Source organism: Bos grunniens, chromosome 23 (assembly GCF_055505025.1).
Source record: "Bos grunniens cultivar Pamir isolate PY7600 chromosome 23, Bosgru_T2T1.0, whole genome shotgun sequence".
Taxonomy (NCBI): domain Eukaryota; kingdom Metazoa; phylum Chordata; class Mammalia; order Artiodactyla; family Bovidae; genus Bos; species Bos grunniens.
In genome coordinates, this window is record NC_141187.1 from 6,483,494 (window position 1) to 6,504,171 (window position 20,678).

Genomic DNA, 20,678 nt, shown 5'->3' on the forward strand with positions numbered 1-20,678 from the left:
ATGCCTTGGAATTCTGTTTATAGACACTCACAGTTGAAATTTGAGAGTTGCTCAAGAAGAATTCTACATAATCACCACTTGAGGTTAATTTACTTTATCATCATTGCTAATGTGAGCTCAGATGAACTCGTTGTTTTCCACTGCAATCTGTTTGTAAATGTTTTTAGTTTCACAGCCCAAACACTTTATTGCAAATCTTCTGGATCACGTGTCTTGTACTAAACAGGACAATTCATTAAAAAAAATGGACTTTTTCTAAATCTGCAATATAATTTTGAACTTACTTTAGAGTTTGAGAAATGGAGAACTAGAATGAAGATGTAAACTGGTTGGGATTTGGCAGTTACATAATTATTTAATAAGTACTTTTTGCATACATTTTTGTGTAAGCTAACATGTTAAGTGTTGGGAAGATGATGAGCAAAACAGATTCATGTACATACAAGAAATTTGGAAGTTGTGTCATTCTGTAAATAAATAAACAAACATAAGCATCTATTATTTTTAATGCATGCTAACGAGTAAAAATACGAAAGTAGGGATGCACTTAACACTGGGAATATTTCTCGTTAAAATGTCAGCCTAAATCTACAATATTTTAATGCCTACATGCTCACCAATGTGTTTTCTAATTGTTCTGTGAACTTTGTTCTCAGTGACTGAACAATGGATTCCCTTCTTTGCTCATCTATCAAAACTCTCCCAGCACTTTCTCTCATTCTTCCACTAACTTTTTTCTTGTATTTATTGAGCAACTGGAATGTGCTAAGCAGGTTCTGGTTGTAGGGCTACAAGATGAAGACTAGTCTGTGCACTCTCTGTCTTAGTAGATTAGAACAGACAGACAAAAAATCATTATCATGTTACTTAAAAGTGCTATGAAAGGTCTACCTAAGAAAGCAGTCACAAACATCAATTCAAAACATGCTTGTTATTTTAGAAATATAAGCAGAGTGAGTTGAAAGGCCAAATAACAGCGTGTACCATGAAGATATTTTATTTAATAGCACTTTCCATGCTTGAGGCACTTGAATTGATCCATCTAAGTGTATTGACTCTGTGGGCTGGATGCTATGCATCCCGCTTGGCACAGAAATTTAAGTAATTGACAGAAGTCATGCATGTGCTAAACTGAAGGGTTAGGATTTAAACTGATGCAGTCTGGACCTTCAGTCTGAATTTTTAATTTCTGTATTATATCAGCTCTGGTCATTCACTTGCACAGCTTGTAAGGAGATCTCCATTTGTTCAAGCTTAACCATGTGACTTGTCTGAGCCAATGAAAAGTGAGACTTAGCATATGCCAGTTCAAAGCAAACATTTTCAAAGAATTTGCATGTTTCCTCCAGCTCTCTTGCCCTTTCCCTGGATCCCAAAACGGCACACCCAGGGGCATGCTGTTCCTTTGGATGAAGTTCTGAACCGAGAAGACCAGGGGAGCACAGTCACAGTCATCCTCACCACTGATATAGGACATGAAGGAGATAAGCTATTGCAAACCACATACCCTGGGCTTTTTCACAGCAGAGTAACTGAGCAAAAACGGAACAGTTTGAAAACACTTACCAGAAAGTGGGGTACAAAAGGAAAAGGCACTAAAATATTTGCAGCTGACTTCATGGCCAGGTGGAGAGTGTTGAGGAAACGATCTCTAGGATCTGGAAAATCACCATTCATGGCTTATAGTGATACACATTTGTTACTTTAATTGCAAAGATTGGGGAGCAGAATGCATTTATAAGATCATAAAAGAGTTGACTTAAAAAATTAGAAGAAAACATTCGGAGACATACAGGGTTGAAAAATGCAGCTGTTGCTCCTATGAAAGGATAAAAGATGATCGTGAAAATTGCTTTGAATAATAAAGGATGAAGCAGATCCAAATTAAGACTCATATTCACCCCCAAATAAGGTTTTATGAAATCCTTTTAATGAGGGAAGTGGCCCAGTAAATTCTTTCAGTTGGATAAAATATGTCAGAGCAAACAGACTAAGAACATGGCTTTCCACAAACTCAAAATTTAGAAAAGGAGACAGATACATTTCTGAGAAATGTGGCATTTTAAGAAACAATTTGCAAGTATAAGAAGCTGAGTTATATCCTTTGCCTGTCCCTTTATGAAACACTACATGTTCCTTGATTTCTTTCAACTCATCAAAATTCAGCTTGAATGTTACCTGGTCTGAATTAGATCCACCTCCACTAAGCTTTCCTCTGATCTTTTGTGGCTTATACTTATTAAGGTGATTTTTATCCTGCAACTGACTGTTTCCTTCTTCTAGACTATGAATTCATCAGTGCCACAGACTTGAACTTTTATCAGACATGCAAGTGAAAGAAATGAAACCATTTGATGAATGAATAACCAAATGAATGAATACAGAGCAAAATTATATAACAAATTTCAGTACTCTCAAATCAGCACTATAAAAATTTTCTAAAGTTCTCAATCCTGCCTGGTTCTTCTAAACAAAATAAAATCTGTGAAGTTGGAGATTTACCCACATAATAAAAATGCATTATATAAATATTTGCTTTCAGTCTCAGGAAATTTTAAAGGAATTTTTATTTATTTCTCATAAAAAGTAAAATGTAAAATGTTAGTCCTAGACAAAAATCAAGTCAGCTAATCACAGAGGTTTAAAATTTAGCCATTAAGGCAGTTCATAAAATAACATTTCCTAAATATCACTCTTAAAAATGCCTAGACCAGGCAAGAATATTGAATGGGTAGTCATCACCTTCTCCAGAGGAATCTTCTCAACCCGGGATTGAACCTGGGTCTCCTGCATTGCAGGCAGATGCTTTACTATCTGAGCCACCAGGCAAGCCCATTTTCATGACTAGGTCTTCATTATTTAGTGGAAAACGTTATTAGAAGATCACACAATCCTTTGCTAAACACATTATATTGGTTCAATTCACTCAAATTTTGTTTTCAAGGACATTGTAAAGAAAACACAAGAAAAGTATTTGAAATTACTTACTTGTCTGCACCAGAGTTTACGAAATATTTGTAGATAGGCCAACACCATAAGACACAGTGGTGCCATGTATGTCACCAGGAAGAAACAGATGTGATACATCTTGGGGTAAATTTCACCTGGAATGAAAGTCAAAATAATACAGTCTTATGTTATAATACATAGATTTTTTAAAGGTACATTTGTCAATGCTTTGCTTTTAAAATACATGTTACCTTCTGTATGATTTTACTGTTGTAATATATACACAAAGGGAAAAGTGATTAAAAATAACAGCTACTTACATTTAAGTACTAAATGCAAAGTCGTACTATCATTTAATCTACTCAGAGAGAAGAGGCAATTAAACATTATTTTAATTTGTGCTACACAGTCTATCCAAAGCCAAGTGTTCATTTATTAAAAACCTGTTTTTTTTCTCTTGATTACATCGGGCTATTAATAAAAAAATTTGGATTGTCCTATATTTGGATTTACAAGAAGGGACATTATTCAAATTTTAATTGCTAAAGCTTTTGTTAAAATTGCAAGAGACTGTAAATTAAGTTGATTCCTCTTAATTTCTTTCTTAAAAATTGGCAAATTATTCCCAGTTGTATCTGCAAATACAAATTTGGAATGTTTTTTTAAAAAATAAAACAGCAAAAATTTGATAACAATTATTTTTGTTGACTTCCTAGAACATATACAAAATGCTTATTTAAGTACGTCGTGTTTGTGTGTTAATGCATGTACTTTTAATAACAATGAAATTTTTAGGATTCTTTAAAGTTAGATTTCAAACCAATATGGGTATTTTCTTATCAATAAGGCATAAGCACATCTAGGATTGTAGTAGTTTCTTATTTATCATTAATTCTATGTATACAGGTGATATGTATCACAGATTAAGGCATTTATTAAGGAACCAATCGAGTGGCACTGTGGCTTAATATTAATTTTTAGATTTTCTAAAATATATCCATGGCTGACTTTTAAAATACTTTAAAGGATATTTCTCTTATACTAGTATTTGAATATGTCACAGTGATCCAGCTACTTTTACTTAATGCAAAACAAGAAATGATATATACTAGATGGATACCATGGATATTAAGTGCCACTAACTAGATACAATTCTAACTAAATGCTAGCAAAATAGATTTTTTTTAATTCTAAAAATTACATAACTTATTTTGAGCTTGATACTGACAATGGGATTGGTTCTATTCTATTACGGAAGGACAATGCTATCATTTTTATAGATTACATTTGTTCCATTACTTCAGAGAGTATTTTGAAGCATGAAGACTCAGTTATGTGATCAAATGTGATAACAGCAATTTATCCTCAGGTTTAGCCAAAAATAATTATGCTGATGACCATAATCGCTGATAACAAAGGTTGACAATTCATTGACTTCTTACTGAATATATTTTAAACGTATCAATGAGTTAAATATCCTCCATAATATTGATTTCATAGTCTTGTCTTCTAGAACTTAATAGTCTTATTTTTAGTTTTTTTTTTAATTTTTTTTTTTGCATTTTTTTTAAAATTTTATTTTATTTTTAAACTTTACATAATTGTATTAGTTCTGCCAAATATCAAAATGAATCCGCCACAGGTATAAATGTGTTCCCCATCCTGAACCCTCCTCCCTCCTCCCTCCCCATACCCTCCCTCTGGGTCGTCCCAGTGCACTAGCCCCAAGCATCCAGTATCGTGAACTGCCTTCTTTCTCAGACAGATATTTTTCTCCACTGCTATCTTTAGAGAGGATGGCAAGGTGCGTGGGGCGCCAGGAGCTCTAAGAGATCAACTTGAGGTGTCATTTTTTACTTCCTCGGGGGCCCAGGTGGCTCACGCTGAGCTCATCAGCTTCTAACTTCCTTTCAAGTTTGTCCTGTAAAACAGGCCAGTTACATAAAAAGTGATAGAATCTGAGCAGCCTGAAGGGAGGAATAACAGACATCCTTTTCCTTTGAAGCTCCACAGTCCATGCAGCAATAGGGGAGCCAATTTAAAAGGAACTGGAGAAAAAAAAAAATAAAAGGAACTGGAGAGTTACCTCGGCACTTCCCAGGCACCTGAGCGGCTTTGAACTTTTATTTGTTTTGAAGAAAGTGTCACATACTCTTTCTGCATAAAAATGTACCTTTGAAGCATACATACCCATGAATCCCTGATGTCTGCCCCAAACTAAACTGAGTGAGTGGAGCCAGGTAGATTTCGTAGGTCATTTGTTTTTTAAATGCATAGATGGATATCAACACTATGATAACAGTTTGCAGTTTTAAACAGATGGGAAACAAAGCTCATTCTGCAAGTGGGATATTTATAAATAGCTGGAAAAAGATGTAATTGACTGGTAAAGGCATATTATGATAATGAACGCCAACACAGACAAAAGTTGATAAAGCAAAAATTATATTTGCAGGCTAGGATAGATTGTTTTACTCAAGAGATTATTTTAGATAATTGGTGAAACATAATCATCTTAAATTCCTCATTTCATCCTCAGAGTCTAAGCTAATTGAAAATCCAGAAATACCACTGAAAGTTTAAATTATATGTTAAAACTATCTTTGATTTTTCTCTGCACTTGATGAGAAATATCTTTTATATATTTTAAGACATTAATATGTCTAGAAAGGAGCTACATAAAATGTATTCACTTAAGCATTCCCTAAATTAGAAAAAGATTAAAAGCTATTAAAAATTGTTGTCTCTACTCAACCGATAAACAGGCATAATCTGCATATAAATTCTTGTATATATACCAAATCAACAAGTAAGGAGCGAATGTAGATCTTTCTTTAGTTTTGATGTATAGAGAGAGAAACATGGAAACTTAAATTACCATATGTAAAATAGATATCAAATGGGAATTTGCTGTATGTCTCAGGGAACTCAAACAGAGGGTCTGTATCAACCTAGAGGGGTGGGATGGGGAGGGAGATGGGAGGGAGGTTCAAGAGGGAGGGGACATATGTACACCTATGACTGATTCATGTTGATGTTTCACAGAAAACAACAAAATTCTGTAAAGCCATTAGCCTTCAATTAAAAAATAAACCTAAAAAATCAGATTAAATAATAACATAATGTATTGGACAGACAAAACTTAAATGAGTTGAGGTCCATTATTAAGTGAACATGTTAATATAATTATCTAAAAATGACATTTTCTCCTTCATGTTATACCTATCAAGAATTCAATGGAAAAAATAATATAATTTTCCAAATTTTCAATTTGGACAGTCTTTTCAAAGTTCATGTATCCATTAAAGTGCACCTTAATCTTTCATATATTTTATTATCTTTTCCCTAATAAATGTCTTCAATAAATGTTCCTATTAATAAACACACATATTTATATACTTTCCCAATCTGACAATAGGCCAAATGCCATGATGTAAAGAATATATCCATTATTATTATTATTTTTGAAACCACCAAAAAATAATTTGACAGGACAATCCAAGAGGAGGAAGGTTATAAATCCCCAGTATCCAAAATACTGTTTATTAAAAGTTGGACTAATGACTGGTAAAAACATATCTTGGATTGAGTGCAGAAAGAAAGTTACTTTATTCCATTAGGATTTATCCTGTGGAAGTATTTACAAACCAAGAAATCAAGAAAGTATGGTTACAATTTTTAGATAATTTAAAAATTTCAGAAGTATAAATTAATGTGACTGAAGCAAACAATGAACATATACAAAGATCTTTTAAAAATAATTAAAATAAATATTAACACATTTTATTTTGGTGCCAACAACTTAATGGCTTTTGGTCTTTTATGAACAAACTATAGGTAATGAAGAACGTAATGAGTTGCATTAATGATATATCCATAAAATATTACACATTTGTGGTCTTATTTTCAGCAAGACAGAGTTCTCAGGCATTTTGTACCATGAGGGAGACAGTATTTGCAAGACTTTTCCAAAAGTGACTTGGTAGATATGAATCTACATGGTTTACACTCTTTCTACACTGTAATATTGGTTGTAGGACAATTATGACATCTCTGTATACTTTTAGAATTAGATCACTGATTTAACTTGGGATAAGATAAGGAAAATAACAGGTAAATAACAGGGAGGGAACACAGATCCACCCATCAACAGAAAGTTGGATTAAAGATTTACTGAGTATGGCCCAACCCATCAGAGCAAGACCCAGTTTCTCCCTGTCAGTCTCTCCCATCAGAAGTTTCCATAAGTCTCTTATCCTTCTCCATCAGAGGGCAGAGAGAATGAAAACCACAATCACACAGAAAACTAACCAATCTAATCACATGGACCACAGCCCAGCCTAACTCAATGAAACTATGAGACCTGTTGTGAGGTTCCACTCAAGATGGATGGGTCATGGTGGATAGTTCTGACAAAATGTGGTCCACTCAAGAAGGGAATGGCAGAAAAAAAAGAAGGGAATGGCAAACCACTTCAGTATTCCTGCCTTGAGAATCCCATGAACAGCATGAAAAGGCATAAAGGTAGGACACTGAAAGACGAACTCCTCAGGTCGGTAGGTGTCCAATATGCTACGGTAGATCAGTGGAGAAACAACACCAGAAAGAATAAAGAGATGGAGCCAAAGCAAAAACAACACCCAGTTGTGGATGTGACTGGTGATATGCTGATGCTATGAAAGTCTGATGCTATGAAGAGCAATATTGGATAGGAACCTGGAATGTTAGGTCCATGAATCAAGGCAAATTGGAAGTGGTCAAACAGGAGATGGCAAGTGTGAACGTTGGTATTTTAGGAATTAGAGAACTAAAATGGACTGGAATGGGTGAATTTAACTCGTATCACCATTATATCTACTACTGTGGGCAATAATCCCTTAGAAGAAATGGAGTAGCCATCATAGTCAACAAAAGAGTCTGAAATGCAGTACTTGGATGCACTCTTAAAAAAGACAGAATGATCTCTGTTCGTTTCCAAGGCAAACCACTCAATATCAAGTCTATGCCCTGACAGGTAATCCTGAAAAAGTTGAAGTTGAACGGTTCTTTGAAGACCAACAAGACATTCTAGAACTAACACCCCAAAAAGATGTCCTTTTCATTATAGGGGAGTGGAATGCAGAAGTAGGAAGTCAAGAAACATCTGGCTGCTGCTGCTCCTAAGTCGCTTCAGTCGTGTCTGACTCTGTGCAACCCCATAGATGGCAGCCCACCAGGCTAGCCCATCCCTGGGATTCTCCAGGCAAGAACACTGGAGTGGGTTGCCATTTCCTTCTCCAATGCATGAAAGTGAAAAGTGAAAGTGAAGATGTTCGGTTGTGTCTGACTCTTAGCGACTCCATGGACTGCAGCCTACCAGGCTCTTTCATCCATGGACTTTTCCAGGCAAGAGTACTGGAGTGGGTTACCATTGCCTTCTCTGGAAACATCTGGAGTAACAGGCAAATTTGGAGTTGGAGTACAGAATGAAGCAGGGCTAAGGCTAACAGAGTTTTGCAAAAAGAATACATTGGTCATAGCAAACACCCTCTTCTAACAATATAAAAGAAGACTCTAATTATGGACATCACCAGATGATCAATACATAAATCAGGTTGATTATATTATTTGCAGGTAAAGATGGAGAAGCTTTATACAGTCAGCAAAAACAAGTCTGGGAGCTGACTATAGCTCAGATCATGAACTCCTTATTGCCAAATTCAGACTTAAATTGAAGAAAGTAAGGGAAAACACTAGACCATTCAGGTATGACCTAAATCAAATCCTTTACGATTATACAGTAGAAGTGAGAAATAGATTCAAGGGATTAGATCTGATAGAGTTCCTGAAGAACTATGGATGCAGGTTTGTGACATTGTACAGGAGACAAGGATCAAGACCATTCCCAAGAAAAAGAAAAGCAAAATGGCTGTCTGAGGAGGCCTTACAAATAGCTGTGAAAGAAGAGAAGCAAAAGAGAAAAGGAAAGATATACCCATTTGAATGCAGAGCTCCAAAGAAGAGCAACAGGAGAAAAGAAAGCTTTTCTCAGTGATCAGTGCAAAGAAATAGAGGAATGTAACAGAATGGGAAAGACGAGATCTCATCAAGAAAAGTAGAGATACCAAGGGAACACTTCATGCAAAGATGGGCACAGTAAAGGACAGAATGCTATGGACCTAACAGAAGAAGAGGATATTAAGAAGAGGTGACAAGAATACACAGAAGAAATATATAAAAAAGATCTTCACAACCCAGATAATCATGATGGTATGATCAATCACCTAGAGCCAGACACCTAGGAATGTGAAGTCAACTGGGCCTTTGGAAGCATCACTATGAACAAAGCTAGTGGTGGTGATGGAATCCCAGTTGAGCTAAATCCTAAAAGATGATGCTGTTAAAGTGCTGCATTCAACAAGCCAACAAATTTGGAAAACTCAGCAGTGGCCACAGGACTGCTTTCAATTCCAAAGAAGGACAATGCCACAGAATGTTCAAACTACTGCACAATTGCACTCATCTCACATGCTAGTAAAGTAATGTTCAAAATTCTCCAAGCCAGGCTTCAACAGTATGTGAACTGTGAACTTCTAGATGTTCAAGCTGTATTTAGAAAATGCAGAGGAACAAGAGATCAAATTACCAACATCCACTGGATCATTGGAAAATCAAGAGAGTTCTAGAAAAACATCTATTTTTGCTTTATTAACTATGCCAAAGCTTTTGACTGTGTGGATCACAACAAACGGTGGAAAATTCTTCAAGAGATGGGAATACCAGACCACCTGACCTGCCTCTTGAGAAATCTGCATGTAGGTCAGGAAGCAACAGTTAGAATTGGACATGGAACAAATGACTGGTTCCAAATCGGGAAAAGAGTACGTCAAGGCTGTATATTGTCACCCTGCTTATTTAATTTATATGCAGAGTACATTATGAGAAATGTTGGGATGGAGGAAGCACAAACTGGAATCAAGATTTCCAGGAGAAATATCAATAACCTCAAAGATGCAGATTATACCACCTCAGATACAACTGAGCGACTGAACTGAACTGATGCAGATCATACCACCATTATGGCAGAAAGCGAAGAAGAACTAAAGAGCTTCTTGATGCAAGTGAAAGAGGAGAGTGAAAAGTTGGCTTAAACTCAACATTCAGAAAACTAAGATCATGGCATTTGGTCCCATCACTTCATGATGAATAGATGGGGAGACAATGGAGACAGTGACAGACTTTGTTTTTGGGGGGTCCAAAATCACTGCATATGGTGATTGCAGTCATGAAATTAAAAGACACTTATTCCTTGATAGAAAAGTTATGACCAACCTAGACAGCATTTAAAAAGCAGAGACATTATTTTGCCAACAAAGGTCTGTCTAGTCAAAGCTATGGTGTTTCCATTAGTCATGTACAAATGTGAGAGTTGGACTATAAAGAAAGCTGAGCATTGGTGAATTGATGCTTTTGAACTGTGGTGTTGGAGAAGACTCTTGAGAGTTCCTTGGAGAGCAAGGAGATCCAACCAGTCCATCCTAAAGAAAATCAGTCCTGAATATTCATTGGAAGGACCGATGCTGAAGCTGAAACTCCGATACCTTGGTAACCTGATGTGAAGAACTGACTCATTGGAAAAGACCCTGATGCTGGGAAAGATTGAAGTTAGGAGGAGAAGGGGACGACAGAGGATGAGATGTTTGGATGGCATCACCGACTCTACGGACATGAGTTTGAGTAAACTCCAGGAGTTGGTGATGGATTGGGAAGCCTCCTGTGCTATATTCCATGGGTTCTCAAAGAGCTGGACACAACTGAGAGACTGAACTGATACTGAAAGATAAGGAATACAGTTTATGAGTTAAACACAAATAAAAGATACTTCACAATAAATATTTTTTAATTAGGCTAAATGGTATTTGGACTTTCAAGATGTTTGAACTTTAGAGAGCTAACCCTGTAAAATATAACGTCCTACAGTGACTTTGTTGCTTTTCAGTCACTCAGTCATGTCCAACTCTTTGCGACCCCATGGACTGCAGCATGCCAGGCTTCCCTGTCTTTCACCATCTCCCGAAGCTTGCTCAAACTCATGACAATTGAGTCGGTGAAGCCATCCAACCATCTTATCCTCTGTCATCCCCTTCTCCTCCTGCCTTCAATATTTTCCAGCATCAGGGTCTTTTCTAATGAGTCACCTCCTTGCATCAGGTGGCCAAAGTATCAGAGCTTCAGCTGCAGCATCAGTCCTTCCAATGAATATTCAGGACTGATTCCCTTTAGGATTGACTGGTTTGATCTCCTTGCAGTCCAAGGGACTCTCAAGGGTCTTCTCCACCACCACAGTTCAAAAGCATCAATTCTTCAGTGCTCAACTTTCTTTATGGTCCAAATCTCACATCCATATATGACTACTGGAAAAACCATAGCTATGACTAGATGGACCTTTGTTGGCAAAGTAATGTCTCTACTTTTTTAACATGCTGCCTTGGTTTGTCATACTTTTCTCCCAAGGAGCATATTTTAATTTCATGGCTTCAGTCACCATCTGCAGTGATTTTGGAGCTATCATTGTTTCCATTGTTTTCCCATCTATTTGCCATGAAGTGATGGGACCAGTTGCCATGATCTTAGTTTTCTGAATGTTGAGTTTTAAGCCAGCTTTTTCACTCTCCTCTTTCACTTTCATAAATAGGCTTTAGTTCCTCCTCACTTTCTGTCATAGGGTGGTGTCATCTGCAAGTCCTAGATTATTGATATTTCTCTTGGCAATCTTGATTCCAGCTTGTGCTTCATTTAGCCCAGCATTTCTCATGATGTACTCTGCATGTAAGTTGAATAAGCCGGGTGACAATATACGGTCTTGACGTACTCCTTTCCCAATTTGGAAGCAGTTCATTTTTCCATGTCTGGTTCTAACTGTTGCTTCTTGACCTGCATATAGGTTTCTCAGGAGGCAGGTCAGGTGGTCTGGTATTCCCATCTCTTGAAGAATTTTCCACAGTTAGTGGTGATCCACACAATCAAAGTCTTTTAGGACAGTCAATGAAGCAGAAGTAGATGGTTTTCTGAAACTCTCTTGTCTTTTCTATGATCCAGTGGATTTTGGCAATTTGATCTCTGGTTTCTCTGCTTTTTCTAAATCCAGCTTGAACATCTGGAAGTTCTCAGTTCACATACTGTTTAAGCCTAGCTTGAAGAATTTTGAGCATTACTTTGCTAGCGTGTGAAATGAGTACAATTAGATGGTAGTTTGAACATTCTTTGGCATTGCCTTTTTTTGGGACTGGAATGAAAGCTGACCTTTAGCTTTATGACCCCATGGGCTGTAGCCCACCAGTCTCCTATGTCAATGGGATTTCCCAGATAAGAATATTGGAGTGGTTATCCTTTCCCTTCTCCAGGGGATCTTCTGACCCAAAGATTGAACCTAGGTTTGAACCCTTTTGGTGACTTTAGCTTCTGACTATCACACATTTTTGTCCAAGCTTAACATTTTTAAGTTAAATATAGAGTTACAGGGACTTCTTTGGTGGTCTCATGCTTGAGAGTTTGCCTGCCAATGCAGGGGACACAAGTTCGAATCTGGTCCAGGAGGATTCCACATGCTAATGGCAACTAAGCCCATGAACCACAGCTACTAAGCTGTGCTCTAAATCTAAAGCCCATGAACCACATCCTCTGAAGTCCATGGACCCTAGAAGCCCATACTCTGCAACAAGAAAAGCCACTGCAGTGAGAAGTCCTTGCACTGTAATTTGAGGGTAGCCCCTGCTCACAGCAACTAGACTAAGTCCTGGTGGCAACAAAGACCCAGTGAAGCCAAAAATAAATTAATTAATTAAAAAAGAAAAGAAATGTAGACATACATAGCTTATATTAACAAAACTTATGCTATGCAAAAATCATTATAATGAACTAGATGTCTAATGAGCAGAATAATAAGAACCTACTTTGCATTTTTCATACGCTTCTTGAAAACATAAAGTTATATTGATTTCATTTAATGTATGAAAACTAATATAATATCTTTTATTGCTTGATTTTGTGGATGATCAACTCAATACAGTATTACTTTGCCTTTAAAAACATTTAGAATAATTAAACACCAATATAAAATCACTTTCAAATAGGTTTTCTAAATGACTTCTCAAAACTGAATTTAGGTTTTTAGATATTTTGACAATAATTTCTTATTTTTTAAAGAAAATACTCCTTCCATAAATGGAGGTAATAAATATTACCTATAGGTAATAAAATGTGAGAGGTTAGGATAAGTTTTAGAGATTTATATCTGTTGCTTAAAGGTAATTGGAAAATGATGCAGCTATTTACTTAATCATTATGACTAACTGGATCCCCTAATTCTACAATCCTTTTGCTCATTGGGGTTAATGCAACTTAATCATTCGGGGCAACACTAAAAAAAGGACAAGTTTATAAAATTGGTCTGCCAAACTTATAAATGAAGCTAATTACCTAATGTAATTGCTGTCTCCATGAACTTACAGATGATCAATGTGTGAGTTGAAAGCAGCTCTTTTGCCCATTTCTCGTTTGCCCATTTCTGTCCCCTTCTAACCTCAAAGTGGATTTCCCTGGTGACTCAGATGGCAAAGAATCCACCTGCAATGCAGGAGATCCAGGTTTGATCCCTGAGTCAGGAAGAGCCCCTGGAGAAGGAAATGGCTACCCACTCCAGTATTCTTGTCTGGGAAATCCCATGGGTATAGGAACTTAATGAGTTACAGTCCATGGGGTCATAAAGACTCGGACACAGCTAACACTTACACACACACACACACACACACACACACACCTTAATAGAATCTAATTATAGGGATGAGATCACTAGGTAATTTAACCTAGCTCCCGAGTTAACGTTTTCCTGAATGTGCACTATGCCTTGCCTACACTGCTGGTTCTTTTCCTAGATTTAAAGAAGTAAGAATGAAGAGCTAAGTAGTGAAAGAATGACTAGTTATCTCCCCTCAGTAGTTCCGTTAGCAAGCCTGCAGGCAGACATCTAGACAATATGAAGAGAGTCAGCCAGTTTGCACACAATGGAGACAAATGCAGAACCCAACCTCTTGCCTCAATGATTCACTAAGATCCTTCCCCTCTTTCCATTTAAAGATTGTCATGGCTGAGAGGATCCTTTAGTTGGTCTTGGGACATAAGTCCACCTTCTCCCCAGATTGTCCGCTTTTCTGATTAAATCACATTTCCTTTCTCCCGAAACTTTCCTCTCAATTACTGACTTTTAGTGTGGCAAGCAACCAAACCTAGGCTCAGCAACACTCCGATTTAAATGTGCTTGTTTGCTTCATAATATTGAACAAATAATTTAATTTATGGTTCAATTTCATCATGATTAACTAAATTACTCCAATCAAGAGATCTTTAGACTCTTTTCCAAATAGAACTCATTGTACAGGAATTACCTAAGAGACAGGTCACAGTTGGTCCCCAGCCTACCTTTCCCCAAACACAATTCTTTAGACTGTCTACCCCTGCAATCCAGAAACTATAAGTTTGAACTCTCTTACTTTTGTCTTCAAGGGTTGGTGCCCATTGTGTAGGTTTTCTACTTCCTAGGACACCCTCAGTTTTTCCCTTTCCTCTCTTCCCTGTCTGGAAAATCTTTGCTCAGTTTTTAAAGTTTTTAATCTACCAAATTATTAAATTGTGCACTGAGAGAGAATCACACTCATGCTAGTGAATCTCCACATTTTTAGTCTTTCTTAAACTGAAAAATAATTGAGATATTTAAACATTATAAAGAAAGTGAAAGTGTTAGTCGCTCATCCCTGTCTGACTCTTGCCAGGGTCCTTTGTTCATGGGATTCTCTGGGCAAGACTGGAGTGGGTAACCATTCCCTTCTCTAGGGGATCTTTCCAACCTAGGGATCGAACCTGGGTGTCCCGCATTGCAGGCAGATTCTTTACTGTCTGAACCACCAAGGAAGCCCCATTTAAACATTAAAACATAGCCAAATCAAGAGGCAAAACAAGTTCATTCTAAGTGACCAGAGCTCAAACCCTGAGTAAATGAATTGCCCCTTGAGTTTCCTCCCTGTTCATTTTTAATGCTTTGCTGAAGTGTTAGCAGCTGCTTGTAAACTTTGTTCAAATGGCCAGGACTGAGTCTGTCCTCTAATTTGTGCTCCTAGCATTTTATATCTAAGTATGTTAAAATACTAATCACATTGTAAAACTTTATTTGCCTTTCAGCCTCAGTATATACAACGTGTTCCCTTAGGCAGAGTCCATTTCTCTTCAGGTTGGCACAGTTTCTGGCATATCCTAAGTACTCAAGATGTTGTTTGAACATTAAATAAATGGGACCAAAACCACTTAAGAAATATTTCTATCATTTTGGAACTTTCCACTCATTTTGTTTTTGTCTGCCTTGTTAATGAGGAAACACATAAAAAACCAAAGAAGATCCAGAAAGAAACATAGCAAAAGAATTGCAATGTTAGAAATGAAGGGAAAAACTAAATTTTATAAAGGGGCATTTAATATCTGGAATAAAAGATAAAGCGGATTTTGAAATTTTGCTTATTATAGGTCTTTGGATAATATATGGAGTAATTGTAATACTTTTTGAGTTTTACTTTGCTGCAGTGAAAATATATGCCTAATTTTTCAGTCCCTAATTTTTCTCTTTTCAGGGTTCCAATAAAGTACCAAGTTAGGAATTAACATGAATTCAGAGATTCAAATACTTGAAAATCAGAAGTCCATGAGCCAGCCATCCTTGGGGTACACTGCCTCTATTGATACATCTTTCCAATAGACAAATGCTTTCCTGATGTTTACAGCGTCTAAATATGAACCATTGTAATATACTTAACCAGAGGAGAATAGATTCTTTTCTTTAAATTTCATGTAACAATTTTGTAAACAGTGCTGGGAGATGCAGCATTATTTTATTTTCTTTCATTCTTTGCTCTGTCCGGATTCGTGCCGTCATCAGGCACTGATAAAAGTGGTTCCACTGTTACAGAACTCAGACTGTTGCAGAACTCAGACTGTTGCTGAGCGTTCTGAACCAAAGGAACATAACACCTCCCTCTTCTGATTGTTTAAATTTAACTACTGAGATGTCAGGTGGGAAACCAAGTAAGATCGTAATTCCATTATTAGTATAACTCTGAAATCAGAAAATAATTATGTCAGTGGTAAAATTTATCAATTTACTGTGTAATGAATAGAGAAAGCATATTTAGCTGGTTTGACTCAAAGATCAACATAGGTCAATAGAAAAGACAGTCATGTTTCCAGGCTTTAACATGAAAACTTTAACATGAAAAATTCAGTTGCATTTGAAGCCCCATTAGGGAACCCAACACCTGCGGAAATAGAATGGTCTGCCCATGTTATAAAATGTTAATAATTTCAAAATACATATTTGGGTTATTATAAATGAGTCCTTTGGATGTTTTAGAAAACTGAAGAAAAGTTCATATCCCCAGCTGAACAATACAACAGCTAGATAGTCGTGCCATCTAAAGGTTCAAAATGGGTGGAGGGATTCTGTGAAATCGTTTTGGATTTCAACTTGATTTTTCATGTTTTTGCAAAATGATACTAATGAATGTCAATAAAATAAATAAGACCAGCTTTACAAGCGTTATGCAAATCAGATTCCCAATTCACAGCTGTCGTATCAATGTAAGGACCACACTGGACTTGCCTCCCCAGCGCTCATCACAGACGGTAAAGAGAGCGGTTTTATTGGCTAAGCCAGGCAGCATGGTGCTGCACTCCATGACAATGGCCTGAGGGATCATTATGACGCAGGACACGATCCAGATGATGACGATGCTGTTCCGGGCCCGCTTGGCTGTGCTCTTAAACATCAGAGGGTGACAGATAGCATACCACCGGTCCAAGGCAATGCAGCTCAGCGTGAGGACAGAGACAGACACCGATACGGTCTAAAGAAAGAAGGAAGGTAGCACAGGGAAGCACCAGCTGTTACATGGATGTCTCTCAATATTTGTACTGTTTCACAAGGGTAGGCACACAGATAACCAGATTCAAAGTTGTCAAAAGACGTTTCATTCAAGTGCTTTCTATTAAAAAAATGAAAAAAAATCGGCTACAAATAATATTAGAAATGTATCAATAAAAAGAATTACCTATTTCCCATTAAATATAAAAAGTGTACTATGACTGAGTGCTAAGTTGCTTTTCAAGTCCAACTCTTTGCAACCCCATGGACTGTAGCCGACTAGGCTCCTCTGTTCATGGAATTCTCCAGGCAAGAATAGTTCCAGGGGATCCTGGATTTGAACTCAAGTCTTCGGCATTGGCAGGTGGGCTCTTTACCACTAGCACAACTTGGGAAGCTGCCTCTTTTTCTATGCCAAGTGTTTTGATTTATATGACATTCTTTGAATAAAGATACACTGATTTTGTTTTGGCATTTTTCCATTGATAAGGGAAATCTTATCTTCAAAGGTAAGAACATATATGTTCATAGTTTGAACTGGAAATTTTTCTTTTACTTATACACAATAATACAATGGTATGTCTTTCTTTTAAATTGACATACAAGAATTTGATTGCAATTGCATTTAATTAGCATTTTTGAATTATTTGTATCTCATTTCTTATTTTTAAATAACCAAGGTTATTCGTACATCAGTTTATTTTCAACATGCAAATGCATGAGTTGTGATAAAAGGTAATCTTCTATATGGATCTCCTTGCCATCGTTTGCTCATTGCTGGAAGAAGCAACCTACTTCTAAAATTCGAATAGGTTCACCTAATCCAGATTTCTGTACAATTAATGGCATCACACACATTTAGTTTGGAACTTTAAGAAAATAGTAAAGAAGCATGTCATGTATGCCCATCCCCCATGATCAATTTATGTAATTGCTGTGCCATGCCGGCTCACTTCAGTCGTGTCCTACTCTGTGCAATGCTATAGACTTTAGCCTGCCAGGCTCCTCTGTCCATGGGATTAGCCAGGCAAGAATACTGGAGTGGGTTGCCAGGTCCTCCTCCAGGGGATCTTCCCAACCCAGGGATCAAACCTGCGTCTGTTAAGTCTACTGCATTGACAGGCGGGTTCTTTATTTAATTATATTTAGTGCATTCTACACTGAATGAACAGACCATTGGTTGACAAAATCAATTCTCTCAAAACCCTCTCTTTAAAAACAAGCCTCATTCTCCTTTCTGTTATATATATATTTACAGATTTCTATTCACTTTCTTCTCAACACTTACAGCATGTTTAATTCATTAATGTACTGTTTATCTTCTCTGTGGAACAAAGACCAGTGGCAGGAGGGACTGTGCAAAACAGTCCCTGGCACAGTGCTTCATGCCTTTATTCCGTGGCAGAGTCATCTTTATTTTCCTGTCCTAGTTGTATTGATCTTATAATATGTGAATGGGAGGGTGTCTCTGCGTCTTACAACAGGACCTTGCTTGTTGATGCATTGACTATAGGTACAGATGAGTGAGAGGGATGTACATGCTGGTCCAGTGGAGGAGGAGAGGTTCTGGGCTAAGCATCAGGACCACATAGCCGTTCTCGTCTCCCCCCAGCTAGCTGCACAATGTGGGTGACCTACTTAACAATTCTTGGCAAATGTGTGTATTTTTTTCCTATTAAATGAGTAAAATTGACAATAAGATGCTTGCCAACTCTGATTCTTTTGATTCTCTTTAGAAAAGATGACAGAATATGGTTGAAATCAATTCTGCTATCGTGTTTCCTGGGATGCACCACATGGCATGTGCTAAATGTGAGATCTTGGGTAAGTTACTTAAGCTATGCCTCAGTTTTCTCATCAGTAAACTTGCATGATAATCATAGCCACCGTGGACTTGTCAGAAGAAAAGTCAGTCAACATGTGAAATGCCTAACCCGGGCCTGGTATATAAATGATAAGTGTTTGTTATTCCTTGTTATGATGATGGCAGTGGTGACGGTGATTATACTATTCATATTTTCTTCTATTCTCGAGCTTAGAGTTCTAGCTTTTAATTGGAACAGACTGCTTTACAGTGAAGAATAGTTATAGAAATTACAAGTAAAGATGTAAACTGTTCTAAATTCTTGGGGGTTAATTTCAACTTTAATTTGAAAGGGATGAACTCTATCAGAGTAGGTTTATGTTGATTGATTTGTTGCTGTTCAGTTGCTCAGTCGTGTCTGACTCTTTGCAACATGGTCTGCAGAACGCCAGGCTTCCCTGTCCTTCAACGTCTCCTGGAGCTTGCTCAAATTCATGTCCATTGAATTGGTGATACCATCCAACCATCTCGTCCCCTGTTGTCCCTTTCTCCTGCCTTCAATCTCTCCCAGCATCAGGGTCTTTTCTAATGAGTCGACTCTTTGCAGAGGTGGTCAAAATATTGGAGCTTCAGCTTTAACATCAGTCCTTCCATGAATACTCATGGTTGATTTCCTTTAGGATTGACTAGCTTGATTTCCTTGCAGTCCAAGGGACTTTCGAGAGTCTTTTCTAGCACCAGAGTTTGAAGGCATCAATTTTGGTGCTCAGCCTTTTGCATTGTCCAGCTTTCACATCCATACATAACTACTGGAAAAAACCATAGCTTTGACCATACAGACATTTGTTGGCAAAGTAACATTTCTGCTTTTTAATATGCTGTCTAGGTTTGTCATAGTTTTCCTTCCAAGGAGCAAGAGTCTTTAAATTTCATGGCTGCAGTCACCGTCTGCAGTGATTTTTGAAGACCAAGAAAAGAAAACTTGCCACTGCTTCCCCTTTTCCCCCTTCTAGTTGCCATGAAGTGATGATCTTGTTTTACTTTATTTTATTTTTTTTTAGTGTTGAGTTTCAAGCCAGCTTTTTCACTCTCCTCTTTCACCCTCATCAAGAGGATCTTTAGTTCCTCTTCACTTTCTGCCATTGGAGTTGTATCATCTGCATATCTGAGTTTGTTGATATTTCTCCTGGCAATCTTGATTCCACCTTGTTGATGGCGCCTGGAAATTCCTTGGCACTGCCTTAGGGGACATTCACACTTTCTCCAGTGTCCACTCTTTGCTCAACCTCCATTCCTCCCTGAGAATGTGTCAAGAACCCAGAGCCCTTCCAAACCCTTGCCAGCCTGGGGATTGATAGAGCAGTGGTCATCTAGCTCTATACAGTTGACCTTTCATACTACTGAGCCAGGGCTCTATTTATCCTCTCTAGCAATTAGAAATGAAAAGTTCTCAACAAGGCTTAGTATCTTGCTTTTCATACATTCTAATCAACATGGGTGGACGGGATAGAAGTAATGTGGTTCAAATTCTGAAGTCATTTCTAGGAGTTCTTTCAACTGCTTGCAATAATCAGTTCCAATCAGTGCACTTGAGAGATGGCTGTCCAGTGCCAATGGTGAGCCAGGGTACAGTGCCTTCCCATGAGAGACCATGCTGGTTTGGATAATCTGACAGTATAATCCGTTGAATGAACCCTTAGGCATCAGTGATTTAACAGTCGTTGTTTGACTACTGTATTTGCTGGTGTATAATATACTGGAGTATACAATTAGAATCCAATTTACATGATTTTCTCAATGGTGATACACAATTGCACCTTATCATAAGTGATTATAAATGAGAGTTCTGTTGTTGCTTTTCACTTCTAGGAGTGCACTTCTGGGTTCCCTTTTCATTGAGATTTTGACAGTAGGTCAAACCAAACTGATAGTAAATCCTTTCAGAAATGAATGTAGTGTGAATTGTGAACACTGTGAGTAAAG

The 20,678-nt window shown here is 37.4% G+C and overlaps 1 protein-coding gene across 1 annotated transcript in view; it reads right to left on the reverse strand.

The window, feature by feature from the left end:
* Positions 1-20,678, reverse strand: part of HCRTR2 (hypocretin receptor 2) — a 40,467-nt gene that overhangs the window by 13,368 nt on the left and 6,421 nt on the right. The window contains exons 4-6 of the mRNA XM_086369146.1: positions 16,617-16,874; positions 4,807-4,870; positions 2,989-3,131 (exon numbers count right to left, since the gene is read on the reverse strand). Of these exons, the coding sequence (XP_086225272.1) occupies positions 2,989-3,131; positions 4,807-4,870; positions 16,617-16,874 (465 nt within the window). The remainder of the gene's footprint in view (positions 1-2,988; positions 3,132-4,806; positions 4,871-16,616; positions 16,875-20,678) is intronic.